The 16807-nt window shown below is 33.1% G+C and overlaps 1 protein-coding gene across 2 annotated transcripts in view; it reads left to right on the forward strand.

Moving 5' to 3' along the window:
* Positions 1-16807, forward strand: part of LOC114338630 (cytochrome P450 4C1-like) — a 198134-nt gene that overhangs the window by 13541 nt on the left and 167786 nt on the right. For both annotated transcript variants that reach the window (XM_050645596.1, XM_050645604.1), the window contains exon 2: positions 15535-15704. In XM_050645596.1, the coding sequence (XP_050501553.1) occupies positions 15548-15704 (157 nt within the window). In that variant the 5' untranslated portion in view covers positions 15535-15547. The remainder of the gene's footprint in view (positions 1-15534; positions 15705-16807) is intronic.

Here is a 16807-nt window from a genome sequence, read left to right on the forward strand (position 1 = left end):
CTTCGGGGTGTTAATGACGTTAATTTTAATAACTTTTTCGCATCTCGGGGATACAATTACGGGAAACTGAGAAATAGGCCATTTAGGATTAGCCTTTAAATCATCTAGGTTATTACGGTAAGTTGTATTAAGATCGGAATTACTTTCAAATGGTTGGTTAGTGGTAGAAGAGTAGATATGATAAAGAGGTATTCTAAAATCATTAGTCAAGATCAAATAATCTTCCTCGTAACTAAGACTTTTAGAAAATGTTCTAAGAAAGTCGTTGCCAATTATTCCATCGAAGGTTATAGGAAAGTCATTAGGAACCGCATGAAAAGTAAACATTTGGTTTTGAAGAAAAGGTAATGTAAAATGAGAATAGCAGATAGTTTTAATGTCACTAGAAGAATTGCAATCAATCCCTTTAAGTGTTCTGGGTTTATCTTCATAACAAGAAGTATCGGGTTTTAAATTTTCCAGTTTAATTAAAGAAATAGTGGCACCTGTGTCTAACAAGAATTTGCATTTAGATTTTAGTTCTGGTATGTCGAGGAATAAATATGTCGTGATACCCTGAAAATTTAGGGTAGAGATACGTGCCTAAATTAGATTGGTGTTCTTTGTTGTGGCCGTTTCTTGACAAGGAACTGAAAAGTTTTTTGGGATACGTTTGTCAGTTGAATTAGTGTCTCGTGGTTGACTGTTCTGCCTAGCTTGGCTATTATATTGTCTTTTACGACATTCATGAATTAGGTGGCCAAATTTTTTACAGTAATTGCAGATTTTGGTATTAGGAGTATAGTCTGTACGACGAATACTTTGTTTCTGGAAATTTTGGCTTTGAAATGAAGTACTGGGCTGAGACCGGAAAGAATATTTATTTTGATATTGATTGTCATTGTTGGAACTGGAACTAGAAAATTGGGTTTTTAATCTACAATTTTGAGAATTATGCCCGTTTTTGTGGCAATTGTGACAGTACCTGGGATTAGAATTACCTACGTTCTGGTATTTGGAGATTTCTGATTTCGATTTCAATTCCTGTTCTTCTGTTAGAGCAATACTAATTGCGTTTTCTAACGTAGTTGGTTTTCTGGCTTTTACTACTAGCGCTATTTCTTTGTTAAGTCCTAATAGGAATACATTGAGCGCCTGATTTTGCAGAATTTCTGTATGTACCGTTCGTTTTACTTCATCTAGTTCGGTAATGGTACTGAGTAGCTTAACATAGCAGTCTTCTACTCGATTTGCAAATGCCATAACCGATTCAGTTTGGTTTTGTCTACATGACTCTTTAAGCTAGACCAATTCTGGAAATCTCTATTTTTGATTAGCATTCTTGATTTACCGCATATTTTAGATTTTATTATTATAAATAAAAGATTCTTGTTGCTTTGGTTTACTAAAGACAAAGCCATAGTGCAATTATCAATGAATTCATGATCTTTGTTTCGATTACCATCGAATTTTATTAGCATTTTTTCTGCCATCTCTAATGAGATATAATTATTAGTTGTGTCTACTGGATTAGACATTTTTTTTTAATTTGAATTGGAAAATAAAATATATATAGATGTAGTAAGTGTATGAATAGAAGTAGTGAAAGAAAGAAAAAATTTAAAAGAAAATTACAAGAAAATATGAGAATTATATGGTAACCAAAATCGAGTTAAGAGTTAAAAGACACAATACGTACAGTTCAATAACAAATAATTTCGACTTACAGTAGGAGGAGAGTTTTAATTCTTCCTGTAGATGTAGATGTTCTCGGTGCTCTGATTTCTAGATGTTCTGGATGCTCTGATTTCTAGATGTTCTGGATGCTCTGATTTCTAGATGTTCTGGATGCTCTGATTTCTAGATGTTCTGGATGCTCTGATTTCTAGATGTTCTGGATGCTCTGATTTCTAGATGTTCTGGATGCTCTGATTTCTAGATGTTCTGGATGCTCTGATTTTTAGATGTTCTGGATTAGTGGTGGCTTCTTCCGGACCTTTAAGGAAACTCTAAGGTATACTCTTCTTTTTCAGTATTTTTGACCTTGTATCCCACTTCTGACACCAAACAATTTTTGTAATGGATCGGGAAGGATTTGCAACACTAAAACACTTCGACGAATTTTCACTGTTTGTTTATTACTGACTTTACATTTCTACTTTGGAGAGAGAAGATGCTATGAAACTCGTTACGATCCGATATGGTCTAGTGGCGGAAATGATCTATTGCACTTGACTATCTATCAAGAACTGAGGGCGAATAATACCCCTTTCTAGGATTAAAAGTATTTCATATTATTTTTTCGATCATTAGCGTTACTACCAAAATTCATATTTCTATTATTTAAATGAGCAAAGTTCAGAAAGATTCAGAAAGAGCCCAAAGGTTTATTTGCTTTTCTTATTAACCCTTAAGCTCCTAGGGTTACATATATGTAACGCAGAAACCGCTAAATTCTTAAGCCTTAAATTCGGGAAGAAATCCTAATTTTAACTAGATGATGATGCAAAACTTTCAAGGGACACTTGTTTACTAATTTTCAGCAGTTGTTTCGAGAATTTGATCTAACCTGTTTATATTTAGTTGCGTGTTTTATGTGACGGTGTTTATTCTTATGGTAAAAATGGATCTCAAGTTTGAATAACTTTATTTTTGCTATTTTTTTGTTATCATATTTTGTTTAATTTGTTTTCAATTGAGAGAATAAATTAGTGTCTTTTCTTATTGATAATATAAATTTTTAGAAATTTTATCCTGGTTTTGTAAAAAATTCCTTTAATTTTTGCTGTTACATATATGTAACGCTAGGAACATATGGGAGCAAAAATCGGAACTTTTGTAATTGTAACCTATTGTTCGTTCCAGAAAAGGGTTTTCTCTTCAAAAGGCGCTGGAGATAATTGATGCCGTTGAAACTAGACGTTGATGCTCTATATAGGTACTGAAACCCCAGAAATGAATGTGCTTACAGATGAGGAGTTTGGTGATGAGGAATATAATGATTTTAACAGGCTGTCCGAGAGAATTCTAAGAGCTGTTGAAATTGTTTTAAAAATAATGAAAGAGATTTAGAAATATATGATCATATTGACGAGGCTCAGCCTTCCAGATCATTAGTAAAAGCTAAAATACTAGTGAAAGGAAAGTTGAAGTTGATCTTATGGACCAGAATGTAGCTAGATACCAAGTAGGAATTTACTCTTAAAAATGATGGTAGTGTCTATTTACATTGATGCTGGACATAACTACAGACATAATGGTCTATTTACATTGATGTTGGACATAACTGGACATAATAGATCCTATTATCCTATGCCACAACTAGAATTTCGAATTTATCTAGTAACATCGTGTCTTACGAAATATGGTACCAAACCAAAAGATGCAGGCAGGCCATCTTCGTCCAAAGTAGTAGTAGATATAAGATATGATAAGATTGATCATCTCCTGACTTACATTCCTGATAAGAAAAGGAGACGTTTTGCAGATGAATGCTGTAGTTCATATGTGCGTACCACGGGTTGCGAGTGCAATGTGGGAGTGTGCATCAAGTGCAACATAGGTTTTAATCTACAATAACTTAATTATGATTTTTCATTTATCTAGTTTTGTATTTGTTTGTTATTTTGAAATTTATAATCGGAAATATTTTAAATATGTTTGCTCCTATATCGTCCTAGCGTTACGTATATGTAACGGCAATTTTCTAAAAAATCAAAAATAATTAATAAACAATATATATGTATTTTGTTTTAAAACCTTCTCCTGAATACATAAAAATCAAAAAAGAAATAAAATTTTCTAAATAAATTAATTCAGGATCTTAAGGGTTAAAGTTTAAACAATAAATTAGAGAAATTAGTTGCAATTAAACAATGTAATTAAACAATAATATTTTGACTGTAATTTTCTGATGAAATCTAAAGTGATTATATTTCCTGAACAAAGGAAATTGGTTATTGTTTATTCTTTAATATTAGTAATGTTTAATTTAAATGATGTTGGGAAAAGCTGAATTATTATTTTTGTGATGATTAGTAAAATAAAGACATTGGCGTAACCAAAATAGGGTCGTTTCATTACAGAACTTTTCATTGTCAAACATTAATTACAAACATTAAACATTTAATTAACCTTCCTATGACCAACCTTTTTTTGTTCCACGGATGACCAGGGGGGAAAACGACCCCAGGTCAAAAATGTCAAAAATGACAACAAAAAAATGAAGTTTTTTTTTGTTTTAATTTTTTTTATGGCATGGACTTATGTCATTCAGCTAGTCACAACATGAGTATTAGTGTCATGTGTAGTGTGTATGTTGGGTAAGTGTCTTGTTACTTTGTAAAGTCGACGTCATTAGCGTAAAACTACTTGGAATTACACATAATAGACGGTATTTTACTAAACATCAACTTCAGAATGTATTTTTTATTCGTAAAATATAGGGATTTCTTTTTATTTCAAAATATGACGATATCTAGAATGATATTATTAAAGTCAAATAAAAAAATAATGAGTTAGAAATTGAAAATACTTTTGAATTTATTAAAGAAAAACATACGCTGGGGTCACAATTTCCCCGCTTGGTCATCCGAAGGTTAAAAGCTGTGCGATTGGCTATTGTTTTATAAAAACCGAGTGCGCGGTGGTTATTGAATGTTGAACTCTAAACTTTTGTTAACTTTGTACGTTTTGCCTTCCATTTTATTATATATTTTTTCTTGATATTTTCTAGCCATTATTAAATTTACCATATCAGTTATCTCGAGATAAGCCCTAAAATAATAAAGAGAGGTTTTTCATGATATATACTTCATTTGATTTTTTTAATTCATAACCAGGTTCTCTTTACTGCGTTTTTAATTGTGCATGATTTTACCATATGATACTTGCATTTCTTTCATAATATTTATTGTTTATTTCTGACCGTACACAACCACACATTAATTGTTGGTGCAGTTTTTATTTGTGTATATAGTTTACTCTTTATTTCTTGTTGTTTTTTTTTTGGGATTCACCCTTCTGGTGAACCATTTGTTCAATATATTGTTTTGGTTATTTCACGATTTTTATTTATCTACTCCTAATAAATTTCCTGATAAGAGATTACCTCTAAATATTTGCCAAGTAACATAACTTATCACTATATTATCTTCGACCAGGAAAAATATCTCGCAGAATAAGTCTTGTAGGTAAGTAGGTGGACGACTCTCACCGAATATTTATTATTTCGTTATGTAGTGTGTTGACAACATTTATTTCTTTTACTAATTAACTGTTCATATATTTTCTGGTATTTGGTCTCAGAACCTAATTACCTAACCTAAGATAATTCCTAACCTAAGATATGAAAATCGGTGTGGAGAAATAGGACAAAAATAAAAAGGTGATAGTTTGAAAATTATGATCCTATTGTTTATATCTTTCAACTTTGACCGGTTGTATCTCTGGAACCGCTTATCAAAATTTAACGTTTTTTCTTTTAAAAGAAGCGTCCTGCCGTTTCAAAGTAGCAATTTGTCGACGCGACAACGTTATCTACCGCGTGGCAACGTTTTCTCACAACGTTGTTATTGCCTAGAAGACGACCCTATTCTGCACTGATTTGGTGGACGATTTTTGAGTTGTCTTAACGTTGCCTAGGCAACCTCCTGTTTAAGCAACATCGTTTCATACGCGTTGCATAAGACAACTGAAGCGACTATAAAAAGCACCTGCGCGTGCAATGGTTGCTCAAGGAGTCAGACTAGTTATGTTTTTTTACCTATATTTTTAACACCTGTATGGTGAATGCGAAAACCAAAAAGTAAACTGTTTTGACATCGTCTTCGGTATTTAAATTTATATAAATACATAAAAGACTTATTACCTGATGTGAAATTTATAAACGCATCTCAAATTACCGTCAAATATGGATATTTCACCTTTAAAAAACACACGCGCTCCTTTTTTTTATGACATTTTTGACAAAAAATATGCAAATTTAAAAAATCAAATTTTAATATAAAAGTCAAAATTTATGTTAAAGATGTTCTGTATAAATTTAATGTATTTATGGTAGTTTTAAAGATATCAGAAAATGCCTGCATTTTTTATATTCTGTGTTTTCATTTTCTTTACATCCCAAAAATCTCAAGTAAAACCAAAATGGCGCATTAAACAATATTACCAATATTACTAAAAAAATACCTTATCACCAACCTTAGACGGATAAGACAACTTAGAAGTCCAATCGCCAACCAAACCCGGCTGCGCCGACTATCAAAACCATTTTAGAACGCACCCTCTTATTGGGTGACAGAGGTCATGTGACCAGTGTCAAAAGTGTATCATTCTCATTAACAGCGTTGCCACATTTAGTAGATTTCTACTTTTTTGGTAGATTTTTGATATTTTTTTAAAAAATTCTATAGTTTATTTTTTAACCAGGAGGAGTAAACTTAAAGCAGATTCACGCCTAAGAAAGTCACTAGAATAATAACCAAATACATCTTCTTTTTTGGTTGATTATGTCGGCCCTCAACGGTAATCCATGAATATTATATTATATTAATACGTCGCTAAAGAGTTCTAAAAACGACTGCTTTTTATATAAAAGCAGACTAACAATCTAAAAATTAAAGGAATAACACAGATAACACAAAAAATCGCCGGTATATCTTAACTAACCTATGAAATTCCACTAGGGTCAAAATTTGATAAATGTCATTAGTGTCAAAATTTTATAAGAGTGCAGTAAACTTGCCTGCAGTTGGACCAATTACAAACAAGCATTACAGCGCGGTAAATTTGAATCACTCCTCTTGGTTAAAAACAAACCATTAGTAGGCAATATTTTTTAGTAGATTTTTGGTATATTTCAACAGAATTTGATCCATTTTTTTCGAATCATGAGGAAACTATAATAAGTATTTTTGAAAAATTTAAACGCAGAATGAAAGAAAAAAAAAATAAATAAAAAAAAACGCATTATTTAGAAAAACCAAGACGTTTCTTTTGAACGAGATATTTGGAATTAAAAGTCACACTAAATTTTTTCTTTTTTTCACCCCTATAACTTATTAAAATAAACATTATAGAAGTTTTCAGGGACTTTCGGTCCTCGGTAATAACGTAATCATTTCTTTGTGCGTTTAAATTTTTCAAAAATACCTATTAGTTTTCTAAGGATTCGCAAAAAATGAAAACATTTAAGTTAGCTGTTGTTTTTATTATAAAAATCTCAAATATAGGTATCTCAAAAATCCTTAAGTATATTTTAGTTTTTGATTTAGTAGATTTTAGCTAAAAAATGGTAATTACCAGTTGGTGGTTTGGAATAATTAGGTTTCCAATTTTGTGGAATTCCTCTTGGGACATTTAGGACGGATGTGCATATCACTGTATTACTGTATATTTACATGGCCTAAAAAGAATCTACTGATTTTGTGAAAACAAAACTACTGAAAGAGTAAAAACTGACCTGGCAACCCTGTCTACGAAAGCTGATACAAAGATTATCAAATCTCAAATCTACTGATAAAACAATGGAATGGAAACCAGCTATTAAAAAAACAAATAAACAGGTTGTTAAATAAATCGAAAATTTCCATCAAAACAAAATATATAATAATAAGAAAAAAATAAGGTTATAAAGTAAATTCTTTTTCTCCTAGTTGCCGCAAACGTGTCACACACCTCTAGAACAACACAAGGGTCGTGACGTGACAGATAACTACTCAACTACAACTACAGAGTCGGCCAGGGCGTAAATTAGTTTAGCATTATAACATTTTTAACTCGTTGCGATTGTTGAAAAAACTGAACCACACTGAACTGTGATATTATGTAGTTGTCAGAATCATTGTGACACAATGGTAATAAATTAGTTGCCCGTATAACTAAAGGTTGTAACATCGTAATGTCAGTCGGGGTAGGGGACGTTGGCCGAAACAACTGAAAATGCTCTCAGGCAACGTTGTATACAGTGCATTTGTTTGTACTGACAACCAATGCGTCGAAAAATTGCTACTTGGGTTTTTTCCAATACCGTTATGATGCTTTAATTAAATTTAATATTTCCCGAGATATTCTATTTGTTTATAAGCCAAAAAATGGTTTATAATTTTAAAATATTCCTGAGGCCGTTTAAATAGTCCAATTTCAATTCTGTAAATTACATTAGATAGGTACAGTGTCTTTTTATACAAAAATCATAGTTATTTTTATGTATCCTAATATTGTGGTTATTATGGCGATCGTAAATTTTTAATTAACAATTCAATTGTTGCGAAACTGTTTCTTCAATTTCCATCGGCTTCTGGAATTATAATCTATGCGAAAAGAGCTTTTATATTACCAAGTTATTTAATTATTGATAAACAATTACTTATTTAAAATTTTAGTTGAAAATTAAAGATTTTGTTGGGAAAACCCGCATTTTCCGGGGAAAATTTTCGTCGAAGTAAATCGGGAAAAAACACATTTCTATGCAGAATTTAATTACGGTGTATTTTATTTGGACGTTTTTGGTGTAAAGTTAAAATCTTTGGAGTTATAGAGCAAAAATTGAAAAAAACACGATTTTCACTGCGGACTTTGCACTATATATTATTAATATATAGAATCATAAGATTCGATTCCAGCAATAAAATTGCTGGTAAATAACTTTTCCCAAAAATTCACCGATAATCTGCCCAGACTAATTGTAAAAAATACTGTGATACATCGATACTAAATGGCTTCTAAAAAAATAATGAATTGGCAGATTGAAATAAAACTTCAGATACGTTGATATGAAGAGTGTACCAATATAACAAAAAAAATTAGGCTAGTAGCAACGCCCTCTCTTATTGAACCGCAAAACTTATTGAACAACCTAGTAAACCTATTTACTTTTTAAGTTATTTTCGAAAACGTCTAATAACATGTTTTTTAGTGGCTATATGGTATTGACTTAGTGGCCACAGAAGTTACTTAGAATTAGTCAGTTTATCCACTTCCAGACCCGAGAAGGGGTGAAACTCACCCCCAGGACAAAAGCACATATCAGCACAATGTCACTTTTTTCTTTGACATGTTAGCTATGCGGTTCTTTAAAATCTTATGGTTAGACTAGGACTAATAAGAAATACTAGATACAAAAAGAAGGATGACGGAAGGAATTTTAGATTTAATAGAAGAAAGACGTCAACATAAAAACAAAGATAACCAGATGTACAGAATCGTAGATAAACAAATAAAACACAGAATTAAGCAGGCGAAAGAACAATGGTTAAATGAACAATGCGCAGAAATAGAAGAATATCAGAAAAGACGACGATAGTATTAACACGATAGTATTAACACACATAAAAACATTGAAGAATTAACTCACATAAATATAACAAGAAAACCGGGAAACAAATGGGAAATTTGTGTTGAATACTAACTACAATTTAAAGAGATGGACAGAATACATAGACGAACTGTTCAAAGACAATAGAATAGAGCAGATGGAAATAGAAGTAGAAGAGGATACAGTGCATGCTTGTTGCGTTTATTTTAAAAAAGCATTTGACAAAGTAAGACATGAAAAATTAGTCCAAATTCTAAAGACAAAAAACATAGACAAAAGGGATTACTGGATTCAAAGAGCACAAATTGTAGTAGATAACGAACCCAGTTCAGAAATTGAATGCAGGAGAGGAGTAAGGTGGGATGTATTATGTCTCCCTTACTATTTAATGTATATAGTGAAGCCATTCTTTATGAACCACTACTATCTCAAAGTGACGGAATAATAATTAACCGAAGATCTATTAACAACATAAGATATACAGATGACACCTCGATAACGACAAGCTCTGATGAATAACTCCAATTACTGCTAAACAAAACAAACTGTTTCTGTGAAAAATATGGACTAAAAATGAATACAAAAAAACCAAATACATGCTAATAACAAAGAAAACAAATATACAAACAAACATACATTTGGGGAATGTACCAATCGATTTCAGACAATAATGAGCAAACAACGAAAATAAGGGCTAGGATAGAAATAGCAAGAAATGCATTTGGAAAAATGAAAACAGCAATTATGTGAAGATCAAAGTGGTTTTACTGCGGGACGCTCATGTGTGGACAACCTTTTCGTCATCCAACAACTTATAGAGAAAAGGACGAGCGTAAATGAAGAAACCCACATTGCCTTCATAGACTTGGAAAAGGCATATGACTCCGTCCCTAGAAACAAGTTGTGGCATGCCCTTGTTGAAATGAAAGTTAGTCCGGCTATTATACATATTATCAAATTATTGTACAGCGATAATGTGGGATATGTCAAGATTGGCACACAACTATCTGAAGGAATAAAAATAGAAAAAGGACTGAAGCAAGGGTGTAGCTTATCACCGTTGCTATTTAACATATACTTGGAAGTCGCTTTAAAAGAATGGAAAAGAAGTTGTGGACTAATGGGAATCATGATCAGAGATGACTGCCTGTTTAACATCCACTTTGCTGACGATCAAGCAGTACTGGCACAAGATTCGTATGACATGGAATTCATGTTAACCCGCCTGTATTCAACCTACAAAAAATGGGGATTAAATATAAATATAGAAAAAACAGAATATCTAGTCGTGAATTCTGACGCCCACTTTGAAATCCTAATAACAGAGAACACATCAATTAAACAGGTTGAAGAATTCAAATATCTGGGAGCTGTAGTAAACAGAGAAGGCCTAGGCAACAAAGAAATTCAAAGGCGAGTTGAACAAAGTAGGAAGGTAATAGGTTGCTTGAATTCCGTGTGGTGGGATAAAAATATATCCAGAACTACAAAATTAAGAATAGGGAAGACATTTGTGGAATCGGTACTCATGTATGGAAGCGAAGTCTGGACATTAACAGCAGAGTCCAGAAGAAGGATCAATGCTGTGGAAATGGACTACATATGTAGAAGTGCTGGAATCTCCCGATTGGACAGAATACGTAACGAAGAAATAAGAAGAAGGATGCAGGCCCACGATACAGCGGTAGACAGGCTCGAGAGAAGAAGCCTAAAATGGTTCGGTCACTTACTTAGAATGGACGACAAACGATGGCCAAAGAAACTCCTGAAATGGAAACCCCCAGGAAGGAAGAAAAGGGGAAGATCAAGACTATCCTGGAATGACACGATAAGGAAGGCCATGGAACACCGAGATTTGGAAGAGGAAGATGCCCAGGATAGAAATAGATGGCGGTTAGGTGTGGGGATGCGGCGTCAGCCGATATGACACCCCGTATATATATATATATATATATATATATATATATATATATATATATATATATAAAACAGCAATTATCTGCAACAAATACCTTAGATTAGAACTAAGAGTAAGAGCTTTGAGATGCTATACGTGTTTTCAATACTGCAATATGGACTTGAAAGCTGGACATTGAAGCAAGAACACATAAATAAACTGCAGTCCTTTGAAATGTGGTATTACAAGAGGTTGCTTAGAATAGCATGGACACAGAAAAAAACTAACACGGAAGTATTGCGAGAAATGAACACACAATACGAAATTATAAACACGATAGAAATAAGAAAGTTACAATATCTAGGACACGTAATCAGGGGACAACGATATAAACTACTAAGGCTGATCATACAGGGAAAGATAAGAGGAGGAAAGAGTATAGGAAGAAGGAGGGTGTCATGGTTGAAGAATTAAGTGAGCATGACTGGTTTAAGTGTAGTTCAATAGAACTCTTCAGAGCAGCGGTAGATAGAGTAAAGATAGTGATGATATCCAATGTCCGATTAGGAGACGCCACTTAAGTAAGAAGAATAAGAAATAAAATGAACTTCAAAAAAATTAACGGGACATATTTCTTGTTTTTTAAGACTTTATGACTTCCTACTACTTTGTGTACAATGGGGGAATAATAGACTGTCGGATTTCAATAGAAGTTTTTTTTATTATAGGCTATTTACTACATGCAATGCATAAATAATAATTATAGGTACGCATGTTTTTTGTTTGTTCAAAAGGGTGTATGTATAATTTTGGAATAAAATAAAAATTCCATTTTTATTCAGTTGCAATGCGAATGCAAAACAATCTTATTTTTTACTTAGAATACGGAGCGCAATCCAGCACTTTGAATCGACGATTTTCGACTCTTGTTGGAGTCTCATCGGAGAAAACGTAAGCCTGCTACTCCATAGTCTAAGTGACCAACACCGAGAGTTTATCCCCCACATCGCAACTGATGTGAATGGACTAGATGACTAGCGTCATCTAGCAATTGAAAGAAGCTATAGCTATTAAGAAGCAATAGCTATTAGAATTAAAAACTAGTTAATCTTTCAATTGCCAGATGACGCTAGTCACCTAATCCATTCACGTCACTTGCGGTGTGGGGGACAAAGTCTCGGTGTTGGTCAATTGGAGTATGGATTAGCAGGCCTACGTTCTCTCCGATGAGACTCCAACAGGAGTCAAAATTAATTGGAAAATAGGATTGTTTTGCCTTCGCATTGCAACTGAATAAAAATGGAATTTTTATTTTATTTTTATATTGGTCGTTACTTCTTTGAGTGACCAGGTCCATTTTCTGTTGGAATTTACCAGCTGAACAGACGGGGTCGTGAATTTTAAGTTTTTGAATTCCCTCTTGTCTTCTTCGCTTCAGCATCCATCTGGCTTGCAAATTTTAGAAGCCATGGAGGTGTTACCAAGAAAATGGATCAATAAGTTGTCAATTTAAAAATCTTTTAGTAATGTTTCAATATTCTTAAATATTATTAATATTGCTATTAGGATTGAAAACTACTTCATCTTTCAATTGCCAGATGACGCTAGCCACCTAGTCCATTCACGTCAGTTGTGGTGTGGGGGATAAACTCTCGGTGTTGGTCAATTGGAGTATGGAGTAGCAGGCCTACGGTCTCTCCGATGAGACTCCAAGAGGAGTCGAAAATCGTCGATTCAGAGGGATGGACTGCGCTCCGTATTCTAATTGAAAAATAAGATTGTTTTGCCTTCGCATTGTAACTGAATAAAAATGGAATTTTTATTTTATTTTGTATATTGGTCGTTATTTCTTTGAGTAACTAGGACCATTTTCTGTTGGAATTTACCATCTGAACATACGGGGTCGTGAATTGTAAGTTTTTGAATTCCCTCTTGTCTTCTTCGCTTCAGCATCCATCTGGCTTGCAAATTTTAGAAGCCATGGAGGTGTTACCAAGAAAATGGACCAATAAGTGTTCAATTTAAAAATGTTTTAGTAATGTTTTAATATTTTTAGATATTATTAATATTGCTATTAGGCTTGATAGTCCTGTCGCCAGGGGGGGTACAACGGCCTCGTTAATTCAGATGGACTTACCCAAGTTTTTTTTATGTATTTTGACCCGTAGAACACGAATTTTTTGGGTAACAGTTGATCCGGATGTCGATAAGATTGTTATAGACCAAGAACTTGAGGAATCAAATAACAGCGATTTTTGGCAAAACAAAACAATATTTTGTATTTTTTGGGTCATTTTAAGCAAAAAATATTTCTACAAGTTTTTTAGTAGGATGCACAGTTTTCGAGATAAACGCGGTTGAACTTTCAAAAAATGGAAAAACTGCAATTTTTAAACCCGAATAACTTTTGATTAAAAAGTAAAATAGCAATTCTGCTTAGCGCCTTTGAAAGTTCAAGTCAAATTATGTCGGTTTTGATTATTTGCATTGCTAAAAATTTATTGTGTTACTGTTAAACAAAGCTACAAACAACTAGTGCGTGAGTGATGTTTCTATGATTTCTCATTTAAAATCGAACGAGTAGGTAGAATAGGTACTAGTGCAATCAAGACTATTTCTACGTTACATGCGTTAAAACGCATGTAAAAGCACGGGAAACCCTACGTGTTTATAGCTTTGTTAAACAATAAAAAAATAAATTTTTACCAATGCAAATAATCAAAACCGATATAATTTGACTTAAGCTTTCAAATGCGGTAAGCAGACTTGCTATTTTATTTTTTAATCAAAAGTTATTCGGGTTCAAAAATTGCAATTTTTCGATTTTTTTAAAGTTCAACCGCGTTTATCTCGAAAACTGTGCATCCTACGAAAAAACTTGTAGAAATATTTTTTACTTAAAATGGCCCAAAAAATACAAAATATTGTTTTGTTTTGCCAAAAATCGCTGTTATTTGATTCCTCAAGTTCTTGGTCTATAACAATCTTATCGACATCCGGATCAACTGTTACCCAAAAAATTCGTGTTCTACGGGTCAAAATACATAAAAAAAACTTGAGTAAGTCCATCTGAATTAACGAGGCCGTTGTACCCCCCCTGGCGACAGGACTATGAAAACTACTTCGTATAATTTTGGATTTGTTATCCATTGATAACAAAGACTCCACTAGTCTCCTAGAATATTGAAATGTGCCTGTAAGGATAGGTACTTCACTGCACTTCACTTTACTTCACTGCCGCTTAGAACCTATATGGCTCCAATGGTTTGTGCCTCTTCAGTCTCCGAGTCTGTTCACTAATAACTAGCAGGTTTAGTGCAAGATTGTTTGGGTGGTTTTCCAATTTTAGCAAATAGCAACTGCTGTATTAATTTACCATCAAGGTGCATTCGTTACGGTCCTTAGTACCTTCGACTGGAAACGTTCCAATATTTCTATGTTTGGGTTTGCAGCTGTATCCCATAGTTGTACACCATATATTCATCATCCAGTGAAAGATGAAATCAAGAATAGTAAAATGTATGAAAAAATCGCATGTGCTGTGATGATATTCTCCCTTATGCCATTTTACAAATCCATAGAGGGGTATTGAGTATATTTTAAAAAATTTGGGTATAAGGGTTACTGTTACCATAAGGGTGTTAATCATGACATAACGATATAATGTTAATAGCTCGGCAGTCGGCATAACGGCAGGTAGTGAAAATGTTTACCTTGGTAAAGTTGCAAAAATAAAGAAAATGCGATTTTTAGTAAAAAGGAATCTGGTTCAACTCATGTGACATTTTGAGTATACAGTAGCGAACGGCGAACGTGAATTGTGAATTTGAAAGCTTTTATTAAAGCAATGATACACGTGTAGGGTACCGATGGTGATCTAAATCAAGTGAAATGCAATCGCCGATTCTTTCATATTACGGTTTCTCCGTACTTGACGAATGCGTGGAAAATAACGTCGTTTTGTATTTGTGGGACAAAGGCTTTTTTACATCGTTTTCATTTCTTTTATAAAAGCTTTGAAGTTCACAGTTCACGTTCGTCGCTCGCTACTGCAGGTATTTCTGTCTATACGAGGGAAGTCCTTTTATTTATTTCATAAAGATGTCGTATCTAGCGTACTGAAGTCGGTTTAGTTTATTAAACGATGCTCCTGAACACTCATCTAGGTGCTCCTGATGAGTCTTTGATATGAAGAAGAAATACGTATAGGGTACCGATGGTATTAAGAATTAAGTGAAATGCAATCGCCGATTAATTCATGATATTATTTATACATACATATATTAATTATACATATTATTAGTTTTTCTATTTTTTTTTTAATATGGAAAATTCTTTTTAGATTACTGTCAACAATGATTGGACTTGGAATCATCATTGTTGTTCTATTTATTGCGTTTTACTTCTATCAGCAATCACGTAGAAACACAAAATACATGCGAAATGTTCCAGGACCCAAGCCGAATATATTTTTTGGAAATTTATTGGAATTTGCTTTTATACCAACACACAGTAAGTTATTATATTATTAAGTATGTAACATTAAATAAATGATAAAAAAATTATCCCTACAGCGGTTTGATTAATGTGTCTATTCAGTTTTTAGCTCTCTGGTGTAATAATTTGTCGTAATAGTCTATTGTACAACTCGGTTTGTCCTTTATTTTTTTCTATGTTTTTTTTTAATTTCGAATCTAAATTTTTATTTTTTAAATTTTTACAGCTTTTGATATTATTTTGAAGCTATTTGCTTGTAACAACTTAATACAATTATTTACAATTTATATTGGGAATAAAAATGATCAATTTTATTGCGGAGTATTTCCAATAAAACTGGTAAACTAATTACGATATTTAGACCATCTTAAGCATATTCCTTTCATCATCCCCTATGTCTACACTACAGCATAGTGATAGCCGAGTTTCAGAAGAATCAGAAGAGTCAGCTTCACTAAATCCAATTTTGATTTCAGAGAATCTTAGAATCTAAGTCTTTAAAAAGCTTATGGCCTTATAAATAATAACAAGTTCCCAACAAAATCACGTAACCTGCTTGTTCTAAACAAATAAATGACATTTAAGACATCACTTTGGATAGGCTATTTCTGGACTTAAAGAGAGAAGATGTGGAGGAGTTTTGTTACCCTTATTACAGGCGACATCGACATCTTGGATTTCTACGATACTGTTCCGAGGAGGTAAAAGACTGCATTGAGCATTAAGCATGTCGATCTTCAACGAATATCTACCAAGATGTGAGACCACTGAAACGCCCTTTCAGATGAAATTCGTCGCAACCCAGTAATTTATAAACTTGGAGTATTAAACAGAACTTATCGTGACTCAAAATACTACGCAATCCTTGCACCTTGCACTGTACAGGGTAGCAAAAAAACATGGAAACACGGTAATTTCTCGGAAATCGCTAGAACGATTTTTATAGATTTTGGGTGGGTAAGGTTCTTCTAATGTGGCCGATATTATAGTGGTAATCACACTGTTGTGTTCTCAAAGTCTTCCGTTGTTCTGGAAATCTAATGAACTTTCTTATTTCAAATGGAACACCCTGTATATTTTATACGTCTTGAAGTCCTTAAGAAATACGGATTATTGTT

Source organism: Diabrotica virgifera, chromosome 1 (genome assembly GCF_917563875.1).
Source record: "Diabrotica virgifera virgifera chromosome 1, PGI_DIABVI_V3a".
In the NCBI taxonomy this organism is placed as follows: Eukaryota; Metazoa; Arthropoda; class Insecta; order Coleoptera; family Chrysomelidae; genus Diabrotica; species Diabrotica virgifera.